General features: G+C 49.3%; 1 protein-coding gene across 6 annotated transcripts in view; it reads right to left on the bottom strand.

The window, feature by feature from the left end:
- TECPR2 (tectonin beta-propeller repeat containing 2) overlaps nt 1-27,763 on the bottom strand; it is a 97,040-nt gene that overhangs the window by 51,105 nt on the left and 18,172 nt on the right. For all 6 annotated transcript variants that reach the window (XR_007128791.1, XM_047738058.1, XM_047738060.1 and 3 more), the window contains exons 3-8: nt 19,587-19,715; nt 19,063-19,194; nt 14,819-14,976; nt 6,338-6,650; nt 4,344-4,476; nt 719-1,033 (exon numbers count right to left, since the gene is read on the bottom strand). Coding sequence is in view for 5 of the 6 variants with exons in the window: in XM_047738058.1 (XP_047594014.1) it covers nt 719-1,033; nt 4,344-4,476; nt 6,338-6,650; nt 14,819-14,976; nt 19,063-19,194; nt 19,587-19,715 (1,180 nt within the window). In the remaining variant the exon portion in view is untranslated. The remainder of the gene's footprint in view (nt 1-718; nt 1,034-4,343; nt 4,477-6,337; nt 6,651-14,818; nt 14,977-19,062; nt 19,195-19,586; nt 19,716-27,763) is intronic.

Genomic DNA, 27,763 nt, shown 5'->3' with positions numbered 1-27,763 from the left:
TCGAGAGGCCTAACAGGAATGAAGGAGTAAAAACTTAAACCATTTCTATGTTAAATCCCATGGTTGGTAACCTATCCAACACTAAACGTAAAGCGACCCGTCTAGACACCAGCATAAATCTTCTATTTCCGTGTCTTTCCATCCAGGCTCATAGTGTCTCTGGTCTAATACGTGCTTTACATGGATACATCTAAAATTTTACTTAACTACCGGGGCACCTGGGTGGCTCAGTGGGTTAAACCTCTGCTTTCAGCTCAGGTCATGATCTCAGGGTCCTGGGATCGAGCCCCACATCGGGCTCTCTGCTCAGCAGGGAGCCTGCTTCCCTCTCTCTCTCTGCCTGCCTCTCTGCCTACTTGTGATCTCTGTCTGTCAAATAAATAAATAATAATCTAAAAAAAAAAAAAAAAAATTTTACTTAACTACCAAGAAGTATAGCCTCAGACCCATCAAGCAGGGTGGTAAGTACACAGGTGTGTGTTATTATATTACTCACACACCCCATGAAGGTGCTTTCGGTGTATGTGGTACTCTTTCTTAACATATGAAATATTTCATGGTAAAACTCCTTTGAGGAAAGAGTACCCGTGTCTTCTGAAGGCCTTCTCTGCTTCTCACCAAATGGGCAAATGCTCACAGAGTGAAAGCAGCACTCCCCAAAAGTGTGCGAGAACGCCCCTGCGTAAGGAGTCAGTGTGTGTTTTGCGAAGGACGGTACCTGATCGCTTCTTCCTCTTCTTTTTCACTTTCAGAGGCTTCACGACAAGCTCCTGGTCAAAGTCTTCGGAGCTGATCACGCTGAATCTCTGCGAGGCGGGCTGGCCTCCCCTCCCCACCTCTGGAGCTGCCTGGAGACCAGAGCCACTGTCGGTGGAGTTGAGTGAGCTGCTCCTGCTCCTGGGCTCGCTGGCCACAGAGCTGGCCACAGAAGAGCCCCTGAGCCTTGTCTCCGAAACCGGGGCCCCCGACGGCTTCTCCCCACGTTGCCCAGGGGCCTGCTCTGCGCATCCCGGTGTCTCCAGACCATCTCGCGCTGAGAAAGAGGGTTGGGGGTCACTGCTGGTTGTCCAAGGAAGTCGACAAGCTCTCATTCAGGTCTGCTAACGGTAAATCCCCGCCCGCTAGGCTCAGAGAGACTGCTGAAGCGGGAAGGTCGCACATGACAGTCCACAACGGCTCTGTGCTCCGGGGAGCTCACACACCACAATCAGGAAAATGGCTCGTCACGGCAATTTTCTATAAATAGCTCAATAGGAACGGGACGCTACTAAGTATACAGCATTTTTTACATCAATTCACAAATAATTCCTAAAGAAGACAAATGAGCTGTTTCTAAGAGGGCTTAGTGATGGCCCCTACTTAGACCACACCTTAAACATAAAAGAACTCAAAAGGCACTTAAAAAATGTATGCGTACCTATATTTCTTGAAATTTAAGAAGAGAAAGGGCATTTTCCCTGAGAACAAACCCAGGACACAGAAGCGTGGCGTGAGGATGTGGCAGCAGAGGCTCAAGGCACCCTGCTCTGTACCCACAACCAAGAGCCAGCGAGTTTCTCACCTTCACAGACTTGTCCTTCTCAACACAACAGCACAAGTCGCCATGCCACCAGGGCTCCAGCCACAGGACCCCGTACACAGGACTATGGACGACTTTACCCACTCAGTCATCCTGATACCACGTATCCACTATGGGCCCAGCACTGTTCGGGGACCACCAGCCAGATGGGGACTCCTGTCCTCTCGTGAGGGTGGCCCCGGGGCAGGCTAGGGGCTGCGCTGTGCAAGCTGGGGACGGACACGCAGGACTCTGCTCAGAGCGAAGCCTGGCCAGGGAAGCGACTTGTTGAAGGCCACACGAGCCGTGGCAGGTCTCGGTCTAGAGCCGTCCTGTGCAATACAGCAGCCACTGCCATGCGCAGCTATTTAAACTCAAAGTCGAGCACGACGTAAATGCAGCTGCGCTCCCCACACTGCAAGCACGCGGCAGCCTGTGCGGACAGCGCGGACACAGAGCGCTTCCGTCACCGCAGAGCGGCCCCCCCAGACTTCCCTCCCGCGAGCTGCCTGCCCTGGACCACACGGTGCAGATGCCAGCTCCGAAAACTCAAAAGACTCAGAGCTTAGTCCTGTTCCACAGAAATTGCGGCCTGGGGTGACAGCTACCCTGTCTGACACTCTGACCTAAGAAATGACTCACTTCCACTCCACGCCCACCCTGCCATCTTGTAAGAGGCAGTAAAGTGGGGGCCAAGGTAGCCCTTAGGACATTTTCATCTTTTCAAGTCCTAAACATCTGGCTCTGAGAGGCTGTTTGGGATATTCTCCTACTAACCATACTTCGTATTCTAACATTACAAAAGAACAAAGGCCTTAGTAATGCCTGGGGGCTCAGGGGCTTGCCACCTGGAGCGCCCTTCCCTCTCCTTGCTCCTGCCTTGCTTCCCACTCTAGAAGGCCCTGGGTTTGCAACTGGCCCACCCACTTGGGTCCAGGCCTTCTACTCCCTCTCCTCCTTCTCCTGCAGTGACTCAGACACCAGCTAGTGCTGGTGAGAGCAGAAGTCAGAGCAAGGATGCCTCCAGGGCCAAGATACCCCAAGCCCGTAGCTATGACAAAAGGTCCACGCTTCTGACCAGTGTAGCCAGGCAGGAGAAGCAGGAGAAGCGTTGGCTGAAGCAGTAATCGGAAGACGGGGCTGGTGGATTTGGGGCTTGTCATTTACCCACCCCAGTCCTTGGTTTTCTAATCTGAAACAGGACACCGCGGATTAAGAAACACTCACTCAGGGCTTCTGTGTGCCATATGCTATCTGGAGCCAGAAAGCTGAGCTACAAGATCCTTGCAAGCAAAAGGTTTACTATTTTGTGAGGGAAGGACATGGTAAGGAAATGGCTCCCTGGCCACAACAACGATGGAAGGAAAGGCCCCTGGGAACTCAAGCAAAGACAGGGAGGGCCGACTTAACTAAAACACTCAGGGGAAGTGTCAAAGATACAGGAAGACCTGAACTGAGAGCAGAGGGCAGCACCGGCCAAAGCAGGCCACGTCAGGGAGGGCACACACCCAGCACTCAGACCCGCCTGGGGTGCTGGGGACAGGGGGTGGTGGCAGGAACCCGGAGAGCTCAGCTGGGGTGGGGGCGCCCTGCACACCACCTGGGATATGGTGGCAACCGGAGCAGTGAGCGAGGAAGGCACAAGACCGTTCCCAGCCCTGGGGGGAAAGGGGAACTGGCTGGGGAAAGGCCGTGGCAGGGCCACCTGCCTCATGTTTCCAACAGGCTTGTCCTGAGCATCAAACAAGGTGCCTGTGAAACTGCTCCGTGAACTCGAGGCTACACATGTGCGGGGCCTCGGGGGCCACACAGATGTCCCCCGCGTGCGGCTCTCATCCCCCCAGCGGTGGTGTCTTTGGGACCTCGCTGCAATTTCCACAGCCCCAGTCTCATCTGTAGAACCAGTACCTTCCATGCAGGGCTGTGTTCAGGATTTTTTGAGGTCATGACTGTTAAGTGCTTAGGAGTGTCTGGAACACAGTGAGAACAAAGTGAGGGACAGAGAGGAGGAGGGGCTCCCCACATGGCTGCTGTCACCATGGGGACAAGTTCACTGACGAGGCACCAAATATACCAAGTACCGTGGATGTGTGCACGGGAACGTGCTCGCCAGAACCCGGGCTGTGGGACTTAGAACAAGAAGTCAGAAGCACGGAGAACGATCAGCGTCATACGGAAGAACTGTGTGGAGGGTAAAGGACATGTTCCAGAGAACAGATTTCAATGTCCTAAAATCTTGGCAAATCTGTTCTTTGAAGTGTCAATCCCACACGCAGTCTTAGGGTGCCAGCAGCCAGTCACGTGAGTGCTGAGTTCTCACTACTCGTCCAGCCCCGCACCTTCCAGACCCATGGAACCACTTCACCAAATGCGAGGCTGTCTGATGTGAGCCATAAGGTAGATAAGCTTCAAGAAAAGCACTGTAAACCATATTTTAAGAATCACAGGAGGGAGGCCTGGGCGGCTCAGTGGGTTAAGCATCTGACTCTTGGTTTCAGCTCAGGTCATGCTCTCAGGGTCATGAGATCGAGCCCCGAGTGACGCTCCGCACTCAGTGCACGGTCTGCTTGAGATTCTCGCCGTCTCCCTCTGCCCCTCCCCCTGCTCGTACACACTCTCCCTCTAAAACAAAACAAAACATCTTAAAAAAAAAATCATAGGAAACCCTCCAAATACTTCCTTGTTCAGATAAAGCTACAGTTGTTTAACAAAGTAATGCTAATAAGCTTTATCAATTATAAACTACAATTACATACACACAGCACATTTTATAACAAATACAAACCTATTGATGCTAATCCTTCAGGTCTGCTTGAAATTCTTATAATGTTCCTATCTCCCTTTAAGAAAAATATTTCATTTTCTGTGCAGGAAACAGACACGATGTCACCTGATCCTTCCAAACCAGCAATTGTGGCCTGTCCAAAAAAGAAAAAAGAAAAGAAAAAGAAAATCACATAACCAGGCAATATTAACGGCTGAAAGCGGACACCAAGGTGCAGGAGTCCAGATGAGTCCGATGACTCCTGTGCTCTGCCAGGCTCTTTCTGAACCAGCTTAGCAGTGACAAATGCGAGGGGCGCCTGGGTGGCTCAGTGGGCTAAAGCCTCTGCCTTCGGCTCAGGTCATGATCCCAGAGTCCTGGGATCGAGTCCTGCATCGGGCTTTCTGCTCAGCGGGGAGCCTGCTTCCCCCTCTCTGCCTGCCTCTCTGCCTGCTTGTGATCTCTGTCAAATAAATGAAATCTTTTTTTTTAATTTATTATTTTTTTAAAAGATTTCATTTATTTATTTGACAGAGATCACAAGCAGGCAGAGAAGCAGACAGAGAGAGAGGGGGAAGCAGGCTCCCCGCTGAGCTGAAAGCCCGATGCAGGACTCGATCCCAGGACTCTGGGATCATGACCTGAGCCGAAGGCAGAGGCTTTAGCCCACTGAGCCACCCAGGTGCCCTATGAATAAAATCTTTAAAAAAAAAAAAAAAAAAGAAGAAGTGATAAACTCAAAGGTAAAGAGTGGGGCTGACCGGTACCTGACCCGAAGTCGTAAGCCTTGCCAGTGACTCCATGAGACTGAGCGAGCAGCTCAGCCCGCGTGTGAGCGCTGGGAGCTGCGGCCTGCCCGGCGCCCCTCCCTCCAGCACAGGGAGCCCATGCTCTTTGGCAGGACCTGCCCACTGGCCGCACATCGCTGCCGTGGTGTGTGCTTCAGGTGCCCTGAGCGGAGAGGGCCAGACCAGACCCCAGGCTTGTTCCTCCAGGATGCCACGGCTCCACTCGAGCTCCTTTCCTGGCCCTTGTCTGTTGGGAGAGGTCCGACTGGAGTCAGACATCACCTCCTCGGGAAATGGTCCCTGGGGAGCCCAGACTCAATGGCATGCCCAGGACTCACGGCACTTTGCACACACACCCAGAGGAGTGCTGCTCCTGGGCTGGAGTGATGTGCTGACTGTTCCAGACCCCTACGGTGTGCACTCCCACGGGAGAGACGAGTGGACACTGCAATTCATGGCTCGGAATGAAAGAATGGAGAGAGGGAGGGGGTCCCTACCAACACCTGAAAACAGGACATCCAGAGTCTGAATGATTTTAAAACACTTTCTTTTCTGCTAACAGTACACACAAAAGGCAGTTCACTATAGAGGGAAGAAGGGCCTAAATTCTTTGTTAATTTCTAAATAATCCTGATGAACATCTAGAAGCATGCCATTAGTTTGAAAGCTGCCCATCATGGTGCCATGTACACTCTGATGGCAGCCACAACGTCTGCATGTGGACAGCCCCTTTGCATCGTGAAGTTAATGCCACCCATTGCAGAAAGCACTGGGGCAAGGGCTCAGAAGAAAGGAACTGATACGTAGTCACCAAACCTCTCAACCCACTCACTACTAAGTGTGCATCAAGTTCAGAGTACCCAGAGAAAGAAGAAAACTTAAGTTGTCTATAAGTGGAGAATACAGAGATGCCTTTCGAAGTGTTCCTTAAGAAGAGAAACCAACTCAGGGTTAAAAGGCAGCTTGGTGGCCCCAGCCCCGCTTGCCCTACCCTCAGGTTCCAGGTGAGGAAGCCATGCCAGGCAGACGACACTTCCACTTAGAAGCAGAACAGCTAGAAGGTTCTACCAAAACCAAATCTATAAAATAATTAGACCCTTACCTGATTTCCTTGCAAAGGAAAAAGTAAAGCATTAGAATTAATGCTGTTTCTTCTACCATTATGAGAGACAGTCCGTAGATAAACATATAAAGACACCAAAGGTGTGGTGTGGTCACGCCACTTACCTGGTTGATAGTGTCTAGAAGGTAAATACTATATTCGTTCCAACTCAACACCCAGCCTTCTTGAAAGAAACATGAAACAAGGCCCAGGTGTCTCTCAGGTAAGCCGCAACCTCCCCTGCCGGAGGATTCCAGACGTGGGTACAGTTCAAAAGGCTTGACTCCTCCAGCAAAGACATCTTTTAAGATAAACGTGGCTTGAACAGTCCCACGGATATCCGCCTTCCACAGTCGGAGCCCAGGCCGTGACGCGTACAAGGTCAGATCACTCTGCTTACAAAGTCCTGGTATAAAACAAGCTCCAAACTTCCCAGGGCTGAAATTACCAAAAAAAAAAAAAAAAAAAAAAGAAGAAGAAGAAGAAGAAGAAGAAGAAGAAACAGATACAAACTGATTTAAAGTGATAGTTGTCAACCCTTGACATCAACTCGAACAAGAATTTTTTGGATAAGCCTAAATAAGATGGATGTTTTTTCAAACCCTCTTCTACAGTTTGTTCTGTTGTTACTAGAACGACACTGTCATCTCTGTGTCTCCTCCTCCCTGTAGCCCCTCGGAAGCATGTGCCGCTGAGCAGGCAAGGCAGCCCAGCTCGCGGCGACCGTCATGGTGCTGTGCCCTGGGCTTCGTCTCCACCCTCTGGCTCAATCCTCGCAGCAGTGCCACGAGGCAAATGGTACAGCTGCTGTGTCAGAGAAGAGGAAAGGGAGGCGGAAGCTGACAATCCAGGTCCGACCATCCTCTCCCTGTTCGGAAGTTCTGTTCATCCTTTTTTTTTTTTTTTTTTTTAAGATCTATTTATTTATTTGACAGAGAGAGAGATCACAAGTAGACAGAGAGGCAGGCAGAGAGAGAGAGAGGAAGCAGGCTCCCCGCTAAGCAGAGAGTCTGATGCGGGACTCGATCCCAGGACCCTGAGATCATGACCTGAGCCGAAGGCAGCGGCTTAACCCACTGAGCCACCCACGCGCCTGGAAGTTCTGTTCCTCCTAACCCTGACTGCTGTGCTCACACCAGCATCCCAGTGAATGAGCATCACACCTACGACTGAGTCTAAACCCGTCACAGGGACCAGCTTCCCGTCCGGTCCACAGGTATGTCATTTTTTTCTATTTTTTAAAATTATGAAATACCTAACACAAAATGTATGTTTTATATAATACGTATCATTTTATACCATATATCCACCCAGGTGCACACACACACACACACTTAGAGGCATATAAAATTATGAAGCCTAACAAATGAAATGCCCACCCAGGAGCCCATCCCTCAACTTTGGAAATAAATCATCAGTGACACGGGTGGTGTTCTCCCACACTCCTAATGTCCCTGCCCCTCCGTTCCCCAGGTGTGATCACCAGACTGAATTTTGCTATTCCCTTGCTTCTACTACTGATAGCTTAGCCACATACCTATGTATCCCTAAACCCTACATATCTTAGTATCATCTTCCATTTGCATAAAAAAAGTGATGCTATTTGTACACTTTTGCCACTTACTTTTAACATTGATTAAAGATTTACCTTTACTGACATCACATTCATTTTCATTTTCATTTTCACTGCTATATAGCATGCCACATTTTTTTTCACTCACTCCCTTGTTGATGGGTATTTGAATTATTTCTACTTTGCTATTTTAAACAACAATACCACGAGCATTTCCATACAGGCCTCCTAGCACACAGGTGTGTCAGAGTCTGCCCAGGTCTCTTGGAGATGGAACTGTTGCACTGTCAGGGAGCTGCTGGGTTGCTGAGTTGACCACATTCAGGTTTGAAAGATAATTTCAAACTTTTTTCAATATGCTTAATCCAACCTTTGCTCCCACCAGCAATCTGAATTCTTTCTCTCCCCCAAAGGGATTTTTAAGCAATCTCTACACCCAATGTGGGGCTTGAACCCACACCCCGAAATCAAGAGTTGCATGCTCCCCCAACTGAGCCGGCGGGGGGTTCTCCTGAATTCTCATGGTTCTACACCTTTGTCCAATCTCAGGCTCCTACCAGAGCTCAGAGTTCAAGAGTTTCAGGCCACCCTCTCCCCAAAATACTTCTCTGACTTGAAGCAGCAGAAACAGTACTGACTCTTGATTGACAGAGAGGCTCCACGTCCAGCCCTGATATTTACTATGTGAACTTTTTGGAGCTCAGTTTCCTTATCTGTAAACCAGGGGTAATCCTTCCCATCTCAAAGGTTAAAGTGAAGATTAAGTGAGCCAGTCTAGGAGGGCACAGAAGTGCTGCTGCTGACGTGGTAACCCCCCCGGACCGGGCTCCGGGTGCTCCCAGCTGGGATGGGCCCCTCGTTCCGCTCATAGCCCTGTGCCTCTCTCCTCACTCTCCCTGCACACAGCAGCACACAGGTCCTCCTGAAGGGCTGTCTCCAGAGCCCATCCCACATGGTCACACAGAGTTATCTGGACGTTCTCTGCCAGTCAGTCTCTCTCTAGGTCCCTCTGGGTGCAGAGTAACTAAATCCCTCTGGATGGGGCCCAAGGAGGGTACTGAATATCAAATTCAGCTTTGAAACAAAGATTGTTAGATGAACCAAGATCGTTCTAACGCTGTAGATCATTCCCGGACAACTCTATAATCGGCCTCGGGTTTGATTACTGCCTTTGGTGGATTTGTTCTGGAAAGATTCTCTAAATAGACCCAAAGGAATTCTCACAGGGCAGTCCATAACCTCTTCCTCTTGCGCTTCCTGTCAAATCAATTTCTGTTTGGTGACCCACTTGTTAAATGTTTTCCTTCTATTTATAGGTCCTCTTAGAAACCTCTTGTCACTTCCACTTTGATCTGCTCACCTTGGATAACTGCAGCATTCACTTGAGCAAACACCGAGGGAGTCCTGCCCTGTGTGAGACCCGGTGCCATGGGCAACGTGAAAGAGAAAGGACACGAGATCCTGGCCCTGGCCGAGAAGAGGCGCGGGCAGCCGTGTGCGTGGGTAAGAACCACTGCAAGGCCACCTGAGGCTCAAAGGGCCCTACGAGTGGTCCAGACGGGAGGCATCTGACTGGGGCAGGAGAGGGCTAGACCTGGGACTATTCCCGGCTGAGGATGGGACGGGCACTGTGGGGGAAGGAACACGCCGAGAGGGTCCTGGTGGGCAGCTGGCTCTACGGAACTGCTAGAACATGTGGTGTGTGGTTGGTGGTGGGGGAGGGAGACTGGGGGGGGAGGCGGCGAAGCTGAGGATAACTAGCTAGGGCAGGTGCAAACTGTCCTTCGCCCCGGGCTTAAGCCACCCGCCGGCAGCACGACGGTGCACCTGCTGCGGTCGTTCTGAAGCGGACCCTCAGACCCCAACTTTCAAGGCCCAGGCACTGCAGGGCTCTAAAATCATAACTTCATCAACCCACTTCCTTAATTTTGGTGGAGATGACTTGCAGAGAAATCACTGATGACTTTAAAAAATATGTTAATTCCCTTTATAAGCCACATTAACATGAAAGGTGTGTTTTTTTGTTTGTTTTGGGATTTTAAAACGATTTTCTTTCTTTTTAAAGATTTTATTTATTTATTTGACACAGAGAGAGAGAGAGAGAGATCACAAGTAGGCAAAGAGGCAGGCAGAGGGAAGAGAGGGGGAAGCAGGCTCCCTGCTGAGCACAGAGCCCGATGCGGGGCTCGATCCCAGGACCCTGAGATCATGACCTGAGCCAAAGGCAGACACTTAAGCCACTGAGCCACCCAGGCGCCCCTAAACGATTTTATTTTTAAGCACTCTCTACCCCCAGCGTGGGGCTCAAACTCACAACCCTAAGATCAAGAGTCTCATGCTGTACCGACTGAGCCAGCTGGGAGCTCTGGAAGGAGTGTTTTCTAACGAGTTGTATAATCCGCTGGTACCACAGACCGGAAATGCTGAGCATGGACAGAGAGCCTGAGGCAAGAGAATGAAAGTCTATGATGGGTGACAAAAGGCTCAGCAGCCAACTGCCCACAGACTACCACACAGGCATGACAGCAGTGACCCTGTTCCAGAACCTGGTGCTGGCTCTGCTGGGGGGGTAGACTCCCCAGGTCCACATGCACGGATGGCCTCGCGCGGGGGTCCTGAGGACAGGGCCGCGGGGACACCTAATAGGTAGGAAGAGGGTTCCCACATGAGATAGTGAAACATAGAGCCCAGAAGAGCAAAGATACAATACATTTGAGGACAGCTGGGGGCTCTGAGGTCTTCTGGGAGTAACATGTATTATCTGGTCCGGTCTGAGGAGGCTCACAAACTCCATCCGAAAAGGACGACCCCATCCCCCACCACCGCGGTCCCCTGCCTGCAGATGCACCCACACCCGTGCTCTGCTGCCCCTTGAGAACACTCCTGCCCTATTCAAGGCCACGCTGTCACCCACCAGCAGGCTCCAGGGAGGTCACGACAGGCACCGCCATCTTGTGCTCTGTGCCAGCCAGTGCCAGCCACCCAGCCCATCTTACAAACCTCTCAGCAGACACGCTCCCTGCAAAGCGCCCCCTCCTGTGTTCCCTTCTACAAAACCAGCCTCCTGCAAAGCTGTCCCCAAGCACCGTGATCCTGTGTCCTCCAGCCCTTTCACCCTCGGCCCCTCTCCTTGAGCAACCCGTGTGTAGCCACCAGGTTGCCATACCGAAACGTCTGTCTCAGGCCATCTCTCCGGGCAGTCAGCAGCTCTGACACAGCGGCTGACCCTGTGACACTTCCTCCATGTGGCTTCCGACTTCTCACTCCCCTGACCCCTCCTCACGTCCCGGTCTCTGCCGATGCCCAGAACAGAGACAACCCCGCCCCCAAACCATGCTCACACCCGCGGCGAGCTCATCGGTCCCAGAGCTTGTCCAGACCGTCCACGTGCTACAGGCTCTGGCCGCACCTGCTTCCTGAGATGCACACATGCTGCCCCTGCCCCTTCGGCTGCCCCTGGGAAGACTGTGCCACCTGTCTACAACAGCCCCTCTGGCCTCTCCACCAGACTTCTCCAGGCCAGAGCGCCGCCACCCCCGACCCGAGTGCTCAGCCACGGCCTCTGACTCATCTCCCTCCCTCACCTGCCAGAGCAAACCTGTCGGCTCCGTCCTCTGAGCAATCCTACCACCCTTCCCTGGCCTAAGGCCCTGGCTGCCCCCTGAGCTGCCACTCTTGTCCCCTCCAAAGAGCAGCAAGGGTGACCTGCCCTGGTCAAAGCCTCCCACGACTGCTGGCGTGCTAGAATAAAGCAGCCCCGCGTACGGCTCACAAAGCCTACACGACGGGGTCCTACCCCGGCCCTACCCTACCAAGGCCCACATGGCCTTGCTGCTCCCCAAACACTCAAACACTTGGCACACACACTACTTCTGCCTCAAGAGCTTCTCTTCACAGTCCTCTGGTGGCTCCTTCTGCCCTTCCTTCAGGAATCTACTCTAGTCCCTCCTGTGGAAGAGCTGTCCCTCCCTGCCTATCTAGAACATGCACCCATGTCCCCTGCTCCCTCCTCTGTAGTCCATATCCCGATTACTACCGAACATTCTAGAACATATTTATTTAATATTGGTTTCCCCCGCCAGGAATATGAGCCTCCCGAGATTAGAGGTTTTCCCAGGTCACAGCTGTCACCTCAGATGGAGAAGGGTGCCCAGAACACAGCAGAGACTCAATGAGGCTTTTTCAGTGTCACGTGAAAAACACTGTTCCCCGATGTCAGGGTCTCAATGTCGCCTGCATCTAATTACCTGCGGGCCTGGAGATGTCACTCCTCACGATGACTCCTGCTTGACTACTACCTAACAGGCACCTCCAGCTCAATAATGCCCCCAACAGAATAGCTGTCTAGACCTCAAACCCAGGCTTGCCCTGTGTTTCCACCACAGCTACCTAGCTGCTGCAGCCGCCGGTACGAAACTTTCTCTTCTTCTCTTCCCCTCGCCCCACATCCAATCCACTATCCTGCCCCGTGCTTTCCATCTCCAAACTGCAGCTCCCTGCATCTCCCCGTCTCCTGACGGCCACCACCAAGGGCCAGCCCCCATGCCTGCTCCCAGGACTCCCACAGCACCCTCCTCACTCTCCCCCTCCTGCCCATCTCCAGTTGAGTCTCCACGCAGAACTGGGTGAGCTAGGAAACGTCGCTCACGTGGCCATTCTCCTGCCTACAGCACTTAAGAGTCTTTGGTTATACCTAGGATAACCTGGGCAACAGCACGTGGTGCTCCAGCCCTGCCCCTAAGCTGGCTCAGGCCCTCCTTTCCAATCTCATTTTCTTTCTCTCTTTCTTTTTTTTTCTTTTAAAGATTTTATTTATTTATTTATTTGACAGAGAGAGAGACAGCGAGAAAGAGAACATGAGCAGGGGCAGGGACAGAGGGAGAAGCAGACTTCCCGCTGAGCAGGGAGCCTGATGTGGGGCTCTATCCCAGGACCCTGGGACATGACCTGAGCCGAAGGCAGATGCTTAACTGACTGAGGCACCCAGGCGCCCCTCCAATCTCATTTTCTACCAGTGCACCCAACCCACTGCTCCCTGGTCACCCGGGCCCCTCTGGCTCCCCGAACGCTGAAGCCCTGGCTGAATCTGCGGCCTTGGCATTCGCTGTTTCCTGAGACCAGAATTCTCCTCCAGCAGCTCTTCCCATGCCTGAGGCTTCTGCTCAAATATCATTTCCCCACAGAAGTCTTTCCTGACTATTCTAAGATAACGTGACCCCCCACCCAGGCTTCACCCCAACTGCCTTCTCTGCAGCACACACTGCCGCCTACACAGCTATTCTGCTTGGGGGCAGAGACCTGTCCCTTGCCCACCTGCCCACCGCATGCTACTGCCCCACACGTGCTGGATGACACACGGCTTCCAGGGGGCAGACTTGCCAGATGCCCCTTCTGAACCACAAGCTCACATACATGCAACAGAAAAACAATCTTTAAGACACAGGGATGACCAACTTTTCCATTTATTCTGTGTTATCCCCACTCCTCTAGGGCTCAGTGAAACAGACCTCCCAGGAAGAAAGGAGAGACATTTGTTTGCATCCGCAGCCTGGAACAGTGCCCAGCATAGGCCACAGGCTCGGCCACACATGTGCACCAGGAGGGGCTCATGGAAACTTGCTTAGGTTTCCACACTGGAGCTTGGAAGACCAGGTTTTAAGAGAAGGACTATTGGCTGCTCCCCGTGAAAAGGAACTGGTTTTCCTATCTATCCTGCACTACCCTTCCAAAGAGTGTAGTGAGACACTGACGCCAAGTCAGAACAAAGCATCAGGCAGAAGAGGGGGACAGTGGCAGAGGGAAAGGCGAGATGAAGACGTGCAGAGCCCCTAAGCCGGAACTACAAATTCACTGCATTTTCCAGGGGCCAACCGGGAGACTACTGCTATAAAAAGGCTAAACTGTTGATGGATTGAGGGGGTATTCAGCATGGAAAACAGAGCCAAAGGGAGGCTTGATCAGGTCTTTTAATAGCTAAGGGCTGCCACACTCCGCCCATGTGACCTCCCCTTCTCCGAGCCATCCATCACCCGCCAGGCTGTCACCACCAGCTTCTGTGGGCCCTCCCTCTCTCACGCAGCCAACCCACATCCCACTGTCAGCCTGTTCACCCCACTCCCCAGCCCACCTGCCACCAGCCCCTCTGATCCTCTCTAAGCAACACTGCCCTTTTACCAGGAACTTCTCCAAATCCCGCTGCCAATCCACAAGCTGCTGGCGCCCATCCTCTCTTTCTGCCCCCACTTGGCTCTTGTCCCTCTCTCAGGATGAGAGGGTGGCCCCACCACTCTACCCAGCCCCTCCTCACTGGCCCCACCCCCAGGTAAACTGGGCCCCAGGGCTCTACACATGTGTTTCTGGCAGGGAGACCTGCCATGCACTCCTGCTGCCTCTTCCCACATGGCAGATAGGCGACTGGACTTGGTCTACCCCTTCTCTTGCTGTCCTTCTGGGTAGCAGGTCAACTGGGGGACAATCTCTCAGCCTGGAAGCCTCCCACTCTTCTTGGCCAGTTCCACTGCTCCCTCGCCCACTCCTTCAGGGAGTCTGCCTTCAGCTCCAGGCTGGGGAGAAGTTTCACAGCACCCCGCACACTGCTCCACAGCAGGTAACACAACAATTAACTTTCCTGCTGAGTTTATTAAGTTTTCATGATGGTGGGCTCCTATCTACCTTGTCTGCCTCTTATCCCCAAGCCTGGCCCAGCCCACACGGTGCAGCAGGGCCCTGACCCTTGACCGGGGCTATGGGAGAGGGGCACCTGCACAGGAGTGGACCCAAAGCAGACCACATCGGAGACTCCCCCAGATCCTGGCACTCAAGGCAGGGAGGCCATGCCTGCGGGTTCTCCCAAAAGAACAAGAGGGATGCGCTGTTCCTGTTTAATGCTGGAACAGGGTGCCCTAGGCAGGTTAGGGACCCACTGGGCACCCCAGGCTTAGAGCAGCTGTGGGCTTGCACATGGCAAACAGGAAACCTAGGAAAACTTAAAGCCCCTCTGTAACCACCAGGCTGGGGCACTTGTGACGCCCACCTTTTCCTTGGTTGTGTTCCAATCTGCTTGACAGACTTTTCTTCCATGTAAAAAAGCAGGCTTCTTTGTAGTGTAGACACGAGCAGCACTTTCTGGCTATAATCCAGCTGCACGATGGAAGACGGCTCCTCCAACACCAGATGCGAGTTACACACGCCCTGTGAGAGAGTCCGGTTAAACCCAACTCAGTGCAGAGTTTAAGCAACCCGACTTCCTCTGTGACGGGAAATATCCTTCTGTTGTTTGTATTCGGATCAGTTTATACCTTAAAACGTATGTTGCTAATTCTCAACAGATTCGGTGTCAACCCACTGTGATAGAATTGTTTGGGAAAGTTCTTACTAATGAGAAAACAACATTAACAACCTATCTCAGCCTATATCAAGTTTGGCAAGAAAAACTGAAAAATACTGTATAATTTCTTTTTTTTTTTTTAAGATTATTTATTTATTTATTTATTTGACAGACAGAGATCACAAGTAGGCAGAGAGGCAGGCAGAGAGAGGAGGAAGCAGGCTCGCTGCTGAGCAGAGAGCCTGATGCAGGGCTCGATTCCAGGACCGTGGGATCACGACCTGAGCCAAAGGCAGAGGCTTTAACCCACTGAGCCACCCAGGCGCCCCTGTATAATTTCTTTTAAAACATTCTTGGTAGGCAGTTCAAAGAAGAGTCCATAGGGATCTAAGTGGAAATACGTTACACCATCACTATTATTTATTCTAATCAAACAAAATGGGACTTTCTATAAAATTATTGTGGCAACTATCACCTAAGGTCACATTACACTCTTCCCCCACAAAGAGTTCAAGGCAATTTTGGGGACATTATATCCATGCCAACTGAAAGGGTCAGAAAAAAACAGAAGAAAGAAATTCAAACAGGTTTAAATATATTGAAGAACAAAGGTAAACTCCAGAAGGCATTTTACTGCTGGCACAAACTCTATTTCTTGGTGTCAAAAATCTGCTTCTAGAAGTTACTCTTCTCCTAAACCTGTTTCTTCAGTTGTTTAAGAAATCCTGATGCTCTGTCACAAACCTCGTGGGGGTAGGAGGAAGAGCAGCAATCAGTTTTACTGGTAAAATTTACATACAATAAAACTGACCCTTTTTTGATACACGGTTGTATGGATTTTGAAAAATGCATACAGTTATACAACCACCAACACAGTGAAGATAGAGAAATTCTCTTTACCCCTAAACATCAAGTACTTTTAAAGCAGATTTTCCTCCCACGTTTGTAGTTATGTAAACTGTAGCTTTTCAGTTTTAGACTTAGGTTATAATGAACTAAATTTATTCTATGAATTTTGCAAAAACACTCAGCCTCTCATATCTTTTTTTTTTTTTGCAAATCTCTTTATACTTGTATTTAAAACAACAACAACTGGGGCGCCTGGGTGGCTCAGTGGATTAAGCCTCTGCCTTTGGCTCGGGTCGTGGTCCCAGGGTCCTGGGATCAAGCCCTGCATCGGGCTCTCTGCTCAGTGGGGAGCCTGCTTCCTCCTCTCTCTCTGCCTGCCTCTCTGCCTGCTTGTGATCTCTCTCTGTCAAATAAATAAAAAAAATATATAAAACCTTAAAACAACAACAACTATCAGAACCTCAATAAAGGTGGGAAGTAAGTTCCCAGCACGCTAAGGACATTGTTTTCTACATGTGGCTTTCTCTCTGTTTTGTGAAATGCAGGCTCGGGAGCGGTGCGGGCCTGGTGCTGCCCGCAGGCCTGAGCAGAAGGAAGGAACAACACAGGGGTTCCTAATAACCTCAAAGCTTTCCTGCACAACAGCGGTTCTCCAAGTGGGCTCCGCAGTCCTTTCCACAGGGTCTGCAAGGCCCAGACTATTTTTGTTATAATACTAGATTGCATCCGCCTTTTTCCCTGAGCTGACATTGGCAATGACACAAAAGCCATGATGGGGAGAGCGGGGCACTGAATGCCCCTAATCGTCACTGTGTCCTCTGCCAACACTTGTGGGAAAAAAATGTGCATTTCACTGAAGATGGTCTTTGACACAGAACATTTATAATTTCATTAAATCCTGGCTCTTGGGTAGACACAGTTTTGAATTTTGTGTGATAAAATGGGGCAGGTACTGTCCTGCTGCCGCACACTGAGGTACTCTGGTTCTCAAGGAAAAGCACTTGACTGTTAGCGCTGGGAACGCAACCAGCTGCCTTCCCCCCCAACCCCGCCCCAGAATGCCATTTTTCTTGACATACTATAATTACTCAAACATGGGTATCTGGCAGACATTTTCTCAGATGGAACAAAGTGGCCTTGTCACTTCAGTGAAAACAATTGTGTTTGTTGCTGATAATAAATTTCAAGTTCTCAAATGAGGCTTAGAATTGAAATGAGGCTTAGTATTGACCCTTGTGAACTTGGGCAGTTCTCAGTAGCTACAGCCTTTTCTGATCAGAATGATGGTATTATTGACAAAAACACGTTCTTTGATATTATATAATTAAATGTGTCCACATTTGAAAAGATCTGCATCATTCAGTAAGATCAATATTTTCCAATCGACCAACACATGATATTACAAAATCACGCGGGGATCAAAGAGCCACTCAAAGTGCCAGGCAGGCCGCTGGATTTCGCTGTAGGAGGACAAAAAATCCATCCACACGGTTTGAGCTTCCCAGTTACAACTGACCTTTAGAGAAACCACCATCCGTCAGTTGGGGATAAGATTCACGAAGAATATCCACAATTCTCTAAAAAGGCTAGTACAATACTGTCCTGTTTCCAACTACAGGTCTGTGAGAGGCCAGATTTTCTTTATATACTCCAACCAAAACAATGTATTTGCAAATGCAGCTGTCCTCCAACAAGCCAGCAGCCGTTAAAGAGATTTGCAAAAATGTAAAGTACTATCTTTCTTTTCACTTGTTTTGAAATAGTTATTTTCATGAAAGTTATTTCTAGTGATAGGTTTATTTTTTCAAAATAAAATTAATAGGGGTGCCTGGGTGGCTCAGTGGGTTAAAGCCTCTGCCTTTGGCTCAGGTCATGATCTCAGGGCCCTGGGATCGAGCCCCACATCAGCCTCTCTGCTCATTGGGAGGCCTGCTTCCCTTCCTCTCTCTCTGCCTACTTGTGATCTCTCTGTCAAATAAATAAATAAAATCTTAAAAAAAAAAAAAAAAAAGAGTGTAGGGGCGTCCTGAGACCAAACACTTTGAGAACTTCCGCTAGACAGAACTTGTAAAAGGATAGTTGTGGATCGGAGGGACTAAAAGCTACTCAGCTAGGGGCGCCTGGGTGGCTTAGTTGTTAAGCGTTTGCCTTGGGCTCAGGTCGTGATCCCAGGGTCCTGGGATCGAGCCCTGCGTCGGGCTCCCTGCTCAGCAGGAAGCCTGCTTCTCCCTCTCCCACTCCGCCTGCTTGTGTTCCCTCTCTTGTTGTCTCTCTCTGTCAAATAAATAAATAAAATCTTTACAAAAAAAAAAAAAAAAAGCTACTTGGCTAGTAATTGCTGAATTCCCGCTACGCATGAGGAATGAAGGCTACACGTCAGGAAAGGAAAGGCTCGTACCAAGGTGTTCAGTGCAGCTGGGGAGACACGTGACCCAGTGAAGCACAGGCCTGCACAGAGGCACACGAGCGATGGAAAAGATGCGGGCTTCGGAGCAGAACCTGTTTGAAACTGAGCTCCATCAGGTGTTGGCCTGTGACCCTGGGCTAGTGACGGGGTCACCGAACCTTGGGTTCTTCATCTACTGACAGGGGAAGAGCACATGCAGCTCAGGGCAGCGTTGTGAGGATTAAACAAAGCAACAAACATGAGGGTGGTGGCTGGGCACTGGACTGCCACCAAGCCTCCTCGTCCTCGGCCCACTCCCTCCCACACGAGAGGCAGGCTTGGCTGGGGCCAGCTCTCCGCCCCCTGAAAGCACTGACCTCTGTCCATAGTTATGATTATGAAAGGCTTTGCATGGCTCCTACAAACCCTTCAAGGAGAGAAGAGTGACAGTGGCTTCTGTTTGAAGGAGCAGCAGGAGACAACAGAATGGACACCGTGAGGGAAGGGGCCAGTGCAAACAAAGGCCAACCCTTTAGTCACAGCAGAATAAGCTTAGAAAATGTTAGAGAAGTTCTTGAGGGAAACTGTTACAAACAATAATGAGATTATAAAGGGACAAATGATTGGGAATACAAACGGACCAGCTATAAGATGATTATGGATATAATTGTTCCAAATAGAAGAAGGCCAAAAATATTTCTGGAAATAATCTTACCTGGTCTAGATCCAGAGAAGAATAGACAATTTTCCCTTTGTCATCACCAGAGAACAATTTCATTCCATTGGGGCTCCAAGCCAGAGCGGTTATGCTGTTTCTGTGAATACCGGTGACATCAAATCTCCGAAGCTGGGAACGAACGACAGACACGCGCACAGGGAGAGAAAGGGGTGCGCACTGTGAGACACGCTCTGTGGGCACAGGGGTACAGAGTCCCTCCTGCTCCTGGAGGAGCTGGTCTCCCCAACCTGGTCTTCCAGGCAAAACCCTGCACAAGGTCTCCTCTGGTTAGTGACCTTGAAAGCAGACAGAGGGCAGCCAGAGAACGTTAGGCACAATCTAAATTACCCAAACGTGCTTTCTGCCAAGTGTCCTCCCGAGAACCAAAGTTATTGAGTATTAAGAGCACAGGGTGAAGCTTTTCTGAGCACGTACCTTCCGAGCGGGGGAGGCTTTCTCCTGTGAAAATCCGCAAGGAATGTGCCAAGAGGGTAAGAAATGCCGGGGAGACTAGCACTTACCTGTCTGTTTCTCCCCGGCAGCGAGGACACAAGCTGAAAGACAGCGACCCTCCCAGAGGCGGTGCCCGCAGCCACGAGGTCATCGAAGCAGCTCAGCAGCTTCACCACCGTGATGGGTTCCGTTTTCCCCTAAAAGAGCAAACATTCAAGACAAGGCCAGCTTCCAGAGTGGAAACATTACCCCTGGAGGCAGAAGCCCGGCATCAGGCTGCGGCCTCTGCAAAGCCCTGACTGAAAACGCATGTAGTCCAAGAAAATAATTACATCTGTTAGACCCTCTTTTTTCTTTCTAGGTCTCTCATCTTGAAATGACGGAAAAAAAAACCCATTTCTAATAAAGGAAATGCTCATCAAACAAGTGAGAATATTCTGAGCTATCAAGGAGAGCAAGCGAAGATGCTTGGAGAGCTTGCCCAGAACGGGGGTCTGGAGTAAGAAAAGCTCTCCCAGACCCCAACTCTCTTTCTTCTTTCTCAACTCGGACATGCCACTCCAGCACTGTAGTCCGCGGTCTGTGTGCCACACACGCTTGCCACGAGAACAAGGAGACGATGCATCTGAAAGCACTTTGTAAATGGGTTTGTTCTTAGATCACTAATCAAAAAACATTAACCCAAGCGTCATACATTGGCCTATTAAAAAATAAAGATTATTATTATTTTTTAAAGATTTTATTTATTTATTTGACAGACAGAGATCACAAGTAGGCAGAGAGGCAGGCAGAGAGAGAGGAGGAAGCAGGCTCCCTGCTGAGCAGAAAGCCCGATGCGGGGCTTGATCCCAGGACCCTGAGATCATGACCTGAACCGAAGGCAGAGGCTTAACCCACTGAGCCACCCAGGCGCCCCACTGGCCTATTAAAAAATAAAAAGCACATGTACTGGGATGCCTGGGGGGCTTAGTCAGTCAAGTGTCTGCCTTTGGCTCGGGTCATGGTCTCAGGGTCTTTCGATCAGCTCCGCGTCAGGCTCCCTGCTCAGCAAGGGGCTTGTTTCTCCCTCTCCCTGCCCCTTGCTCATGCTCTCTCTAATAAATAAAATCTTTAAAAAAAAAAAAAAAAAAAAAAGAAGAGACGAGAAGAGAAAAAGCACACGCACAAGCATGGCACACAGAAACTCAGGCTTCCAGACCACTGAGTGAAACCGTTCATTCAGAAAAATCACACCACTTGGCCTTGCTGAGACGGACGGCGAGATCTGCACTGAACTACCGTGATCGCCACATTCTGCTGCAGTAACTTAGACGGTAAGCGGTCTGTCAAGGGCAGAAGCACGCCCTCCACACTCAGGAGACTGAGTCAGCTGCTGCGGTGACAGAAAGTAAAGTAGGTCGCAGGCCCGCGCCGCTGGTGGCGGTGAGCGCGTACAGCCCGCGGGGGCGGCGATGACCACTCGTACTTCCGTCCAGCCCCGCAGCTCTCAGGGCGCTCTCCTGGACTATAAAGATGCCTAGTGAGAGCCTGACGGAGGTAAGGGACTTGGGTCTTAAGCTAGAGGAAGGCAAAGGGGAGCCCTGGAAGATTCCTGCCTCTGCCATGTGTCCATCCCACAGGTTTCTGGTAAGCCCGACCTGGCACGGCACAGCACGAGGAGGACAAGCAGAGCGTGCAGGTGCGAAGCCCGGCGGGAACCTCCTGTGGCGGCTCAGGCCGAGGCACCACGGGCCTCCTCTGCAGAAGCGGCAAATGAGCGAGCACAAAGGCTGATGAGGAAAGAGACTGTCAGGACCTGGTCGGCGCGAGGACAGTAGGTGAACGGCACAGCCACCCCCTTCCCCGAACGTTCCGGGCGCCAGCCACGCCGGTCCGCCCTCCCATGCGGCATGTCCCCGACTCCTCACGCAGCGGCACGGGGCGGGCTGGGGTCGCCCCGTTTGCCTAAGGACACACGGCTGGAGGACTCAAGGGGATCCCGGCCCTGCCCGGCTGCCCCGCAGAGGGACGGCCGGGAGGCGAGAGCACAGGAAGGGGAAGGAAGGACATCATCATCCGCACTGCGGCCAACACGAGTGGCGGGTTCTTGAGCGGGACCCACTGGTGCCACTCCAAGGGACGACCGGGACAGAACCCGCTTCACACGCAGGTAGCCCTGGCAGGGTGGCCCGCGGCTGGAGAACAGCATCCTGGGAATGTGTACTTACAGGAACCGCCTCCACAACAGGAATTAAAATCCCTTACCGGACATCGAGCCAGGTCGTGAGACAAATCCCAAACGGCTGTGTACGTTTTCTGAATGAAAGGCTTCAAAATAAAAACCACCACTCACATGGGCCAAAAGCCTGAAAATCTGTGTGTGGTGCTTGTACACATGCTTTTTAATATGTTAACATTTTGAGTTAATGTTATTTAATATAATAATTAATAAACGTTATGGTTCTTGACTTAAGAACCAAAACATCCCAAGAATCAGATTATCAATACTTAGTTTATAGAAGCAAAAACATGAGGCTTCAACTGCCTATAGTATAAGTCTAGCTATTCTGGAAAACATTCCCCTCTGAACACCTCAAAGTGCTGAGTAAGATACATAAAATAACCTTTTTGAAAAGACATTTTATTTATTTATCTGAGGGAGAATGTATGTGTGTGCATACAGCAGGAAGGGGGAGAGGGAGAGAGAGAATCCCAAGCAGACGCCACACTGAGCACAGAGGCCATGGGACTCCATCCCAGAATCCCAAGATCATGACCTGAGCTAAAACCAAGAGCTGGACGCTTAACCAAGTGAGCCACCCAGGAACCCCCATAAAACATCCTTTTAACTGCATAGCTGACCTCTAGAAATTAATTCTAGAGGTCCAACCCCAAAAAGAATATTGTCAAAATACCGTCAAACCCTGAGGCTATGGGCCACACCAGGACTACCTAGCCAACACCCAGAGCTTTGGTGTCCTGAACTGAGCGGGGCTAATGAGGATGAGGCTTCAGGCCAGACAAGTGGGGAGCTGGAACTGATATTCCCTGCAAAAGCCCGGGAAGAACCCCTGAAACTCTAACCGGTTACTCAAAGTGTAAACAGTGAAAAATCAATTTGCTGGCAGATAAAGCTGACAAGGAACTCTGTCTTCTCTCAGACATTGACTGCAATAAATAAAAAAGAAGAATGTTCCTCAAGAATCTGTCATCCCAAGCCTGCCCTGTTTAGCATCCAAGTTTGAATGTATTTTTCCTTTCCACAGGCAGTCGATCTGAAGTGCTTGGATGTGAGCAGCAGTCCAAGGGGCCTGGCAGAGTAAGTACAAACCCCACCTGTGGGACACAGTCCTGACCCCTGTCCCTCAGCATTCACAAATATTGGGACCAGCCACAGAGCTCCTAATTAGAAACCATCACAGGAAAAAAGGTCCCATGAAGAAGAATCAACTAAAAAAAGCAGTAATAGGGGCACCATGTTGGCTCAGTGGGTTAAAGCTTCTGCCTTCGGCTCAGGTCATGATCTCAGGGTCCTGGGATTGAGCCCTGTGTCGGCCTCTCTGCTCAGGGGGAAGCCTGCTTCCTCCTCTCTCTCTGACTGCCTCTCTGCCTGCTTGTGATCTCTGCGTGTCAAATAAATGAATAAAATCTTAAAAAAAAAAAAAAAAAAGCAGTAAAAGAATTGGACAACCCTTTGCCCCCACCCAAGTACTGCATTTAGATTGAAGAGACCCAGAACATAAAAGAAATATGCTTAAAATTTTAAAGAAACATAAAAGGGAATTCAAAACAGAATAGTAAGTTACTATCAGAAATGAAAAAGAATCAGGGCGCCTGGGTGGCTCAGTGGGTTGGAGCCTCTGCCTTTGGCTCCGATCACGATCCCGGGGTCCTGGGATCGAGCCCCACATCGGGCTCTCTGCTCGGCGGGGAGCCTGCTTCCCCCTCTCTCTCTCTGCCTGCCTCTCTGCCTACTTGTGATCTGTCAAATAAATAAATAAAATCTTAAAAAAAAAAGAAATGAAAAAGAATCAAAAGAATTTATAACCTTAGTTGTGATTAAATAGCAGAGCTCAAAGAAAATTACTGAACGAGATGATAGACCTGTGTAAGAAAAACAGAAGAAAAGATAAAAAATAAGAAAGAGCAGAGTCCTGGAGGACAGATATAAAGGTCTGCCTATATCTAATTGGGACGCCAGAAGGAAAGGGGATAAACAGGAGGCAACATGTTCAGAGACGAGGACTATTAGTTGCCCAGAACTGATGAAAGGCCTGTGTCCTCAGGAGCAGGATTAAAGGAAAGATTAAAGGAAAGAAATACACTGAACACACTGTGTGGTGACACAGCAATGCCTCAAAGACCAGGAGACGACTGTACCATGTCAGACGAAAGGCAAATGACCAGATACAAACAAGTATTAAAAACAAACCTCTCAGGGCACCTGGCTGGCTCAGTTGGTAAAGCACGTAACTCTTGATCTCAGGGTTGTGAGTTGGAGCCCCACCCTGGGTGCAGAGATTAAAGATAAAGTCTTTAACAAAACGAGCAAAACTTTGCAACAGAAACGATGGAGTCCAGGAGACAATGGAAGATCATCTTCAAAATGCTGACAGAGAAAAACCGTTAGCTTTGAATGTACGCCTATCTAAACTCACAGACATAGAGACATTCAGACAAAAAAGTCAAGTGTACAAGACACTTAACATGTATGAGAAAGACCAGACAGACATCATAGAAAACTATAGACCAATATCCTTCATGAATACAGATACCAAATGACTACAATAAACTATTACCGAGACGACTACAGCACGATTTTAAAAAAGATACTACATCACAACAGAGTGGGGTTTATAGAAGTAATGCACAGCTGAATTAATAATCAAACTCAATACATATAATATGCCGTATTGGCAGAAGAAGAAAATCATGTTATCTTAACAGATTCAGAAAGAGTATCTGACAAACTTCAATACTCATTCATGACCATAAGGCTCAGAAAATTAGGAATAGAAATAAGTAGAGGGGCGCCTGGGTGGCTCAATGGGTTAAAGCCTCTGCCTTCAGCTCAGGTCATGATCCCAGGGTCCTGGGATAGAGCCCCGCATTGGGCTCTCTGCTTGGCAGGGAGCCTGCTTCCTCCTCTCTCTGCCTGCCTCTCTGCCTCCTTGTGATTTCTGTCAAATAAATAAATAAATCTTAAAAAAAAAAGAAAGAAAGAAAGAAATAAGTAGAAATAAAAAAGATCTAGGAGGAATCTAACCCTAATGAGTGTACACACTGAGGCAAAGACGTCTATTCTGTGGACGTTATCCTGGAGGTCCTAGCAAGTAGAGTAAATCAAGTAAAAAACTGAAAGGCATACACATCAGAAATGATGAAGTAAAATACTTTCTTCACAGGCAGCAATGACAACCTATGTAGAAAACCCCAAGAAATCTATAAATGTATAAAGAAATCTATAAATGTACATAATCAGTTGTATTTCTACAGGCCAGCAACAAAAAAAATCTGAAAGGAAAATAAATTGTGGTACTATTCTTATATCATTTGTAAAGTGGTATAATATTATTTGAGTATAGATGGGCAAATGTTGTAAATCCTAGAAAAATAACTAAGAAATAAAACAGATAGGACCTAATAAGCCATAAGGGACATAGACTAGAACCATGAAAAAATAATTAGTCTAAAAGACAATAGGAAAAGAAAAAATGGTAAGATTTAAGAATAGGTGGGATATGCAGAAAACAACTACCAAGATGGTAGACTTAACTAATGTTTCTTACCTGGGGACAATTATGCTTCCCACCCTGCCATGGGACATCTGATAATGTCTGGAGGCTGCTGCAACTTGGCTGATACTATTGCCATCTAGTAGGGAGGAAGCAGGGGTGCTGCTCGACATCCTACAATACACAGGGCAGCACCACCAGACCACAAAGTCAGTGGTGTCAGGCTGAGGAACTGTGACTTAAACCCAACCATACTAATAATCACATTTAACATAAATGGCCTAAATTTGGTGTAACAGAAGGTAGAGATTGTTGGGGCATCTGGCTGCCTCAGTTGGTGGAGCATGCAACTCTTGATCGTGGGATCATGAGTTCAAGCCCCCACTGGGTGTACAGCTTAGTTTATTTTTTTATTTTTATTTTTTTAAAGATTTTATTTATTTTATTTGACAGACAGAGACCACAAGTAGGCAGAGAGGCAGGCGGCGGGGGGGGAGCAGGCTCCCTGCTGAGCAGAGAGCCCCATGTGGGGCTCGATCCCAGGACCCTGAGATCATGACCTGAGCCAAAGGCAGAGGCTTAACCCACTGAGCCACCCAGGCGCCCCTACAGCTTACCTTAAAAAAAAAAAAAAAGGTAGATTGTCAAACTGAATAGAAAAGTAAGACCTGACCTTATGTTATCTTCAAGAAATGCACTTTGGGGGCACCTGGGTGGCTCAGTTGGTTAAGCAACTGCCTTCGGCTCAGGTCATGATCCCAGGGTCCTGGGATCGAGCCCCGCATCGGGCTCTCTGCTCGGCGGGGAGCCTGCTTCCCCCTCTCTCTCTGCCTGCCTCTCAACCTACTTGTGATCTCTGTCTGTCAAATAAATAAATAAAATCTGGTTGGGGGGGTGGGGTTATGGACATTGGAGAGGGTATGTGCTATGGTGAGTGCTGTGAAGTGTGTAAACCTGGCGATTCACAGACCTGTACCCCTGGGGATAAAATATATTATATGTTTATAAAAAATAAAATTAAAAAAAAATTTTTAAAAATAAATAAATAAAATCTTAAAAAAAAAAAAAAAGAATAAAAAGACATAGACCATGATTCTATTCTCTATAAGGTGATGAAATATTTGAGGTTTATTTTTTATGACTGAATCAGGATACACAAAGCCTCTTGTAGAACACTCAAGGCACAAAGCCACCACTGATCTTCTCTAGCAGTATTTCTATTGCATAAAGTCAATCCTTCATGTGAGACATTATTTAAAAATGGAATTTTTTTCTTAGCACACTGGCTGCATTAAAATACCGATCTAGCACTGTTTTTCTCGTAAGTCTACAAACAGAGGCAGGCCTTAATAACATCGAGTACCCTACTTAAAAGCATTGCTAGTTTAAAATGACCTGCACAAGAAGAATGAGCAATCCAGGGTCTACTGATGGCCTCATGGTGCTTGTTGTGAAGAACACAAATGACGGGGCTACCTCCAGGGGCTCTCATGGTCCAGGACACAGAAAAGACCCATCACCAAATCCATGAGCCAAGCACACACATGCAGGAGGTTCACAGGCAAAATGCGGTCAGCTCCAACAGGTGCAAGGGGCAGGAGGGGCAGGCAAGATCACTGCCGTCACCATGCGAGTTGGCTCACTACCACCAGGTGCCTTACGGCATGGTATTCTCTTTTTGTTTGTAAAATAATGAAATATGGTCATATACAAGACTATATACACCAGCTTCGACTGTCATAAAATGAATTCCCATGGAGTCCCTGTCGAGCTCGGAAAAGCAGACATCAAGAGCACCTTTGAAGCCCCTGGGCCCTTCTCCCTGACTGCAGGCCCTCCTGTCACCAGAACCACTACACTGACATTGGGGTTAATTATGCCCTTGCCTTTCACCCCTGTACTGCATGCGCATGTGTCCTCATGCACCACAGTGCGCAGATGTGCCCAACCCAGAGATTCAAACTGGAGAATCATCATGTGAATGGCCCTTGACCTCCGTGACCCAGATTTCTTCAGTGTCGTGGTGCCATGTCTAGTGCCCAGGGAGGGTGTCCTGTGATCACCTGATGCACAAGAAGTTAGAGTTGAAGCCAAAAGTCAATTCATCATTTTATAATGAATTAACAGTCATACAAACCAGAATGCTCACGTAGGTATGACCTGTACATTCTTCCCTCACTGGCTGGTGTACATGGGTGTACAGTAAGTTTCAGTGAAAAGGTGTCCGGCTAGCACAGAGCCGTTTCTGATCAAGCCGCTGTAAGCGTGAGGGCCAGCCACTCCAAAGAGATCACAGCTCTCAAAGGGATCCCCCCACTGCCCTACCGTATAGGTAGCTCAACCTGATTTTTCCCACGTTGCACAGCAGACCATACACTCTCTTCCTTCAGTCACATCCTCTTTCCTTTTTAAAAAAAATTTTTTTAAAGATTTTTATTTATTTGACAGAGAGAGACAGAGATCACCAGAGATCACCAGCAGGCGGGGGGTGGGGGGGAATCAGGCTCTGCACTGAGCAGAGAGCCCAATGC

This window comes from Lutra lutra, chromosome 7 (assembly GCF_902655055.1).
Source record: "Lutra lutra chromosome 7, mLutLut1.2, whole genome shotgun sequence".
NCBI lineage: Eukaryota > Metazoa > Chordata > Mammalia > Carnivora > Mustelidae > Lutra > Lutra lutra.
Note: the sequence above shows the minus strand (reverse complement) of the source record. Positions and strands in the feature narration are given on the sequence as shown.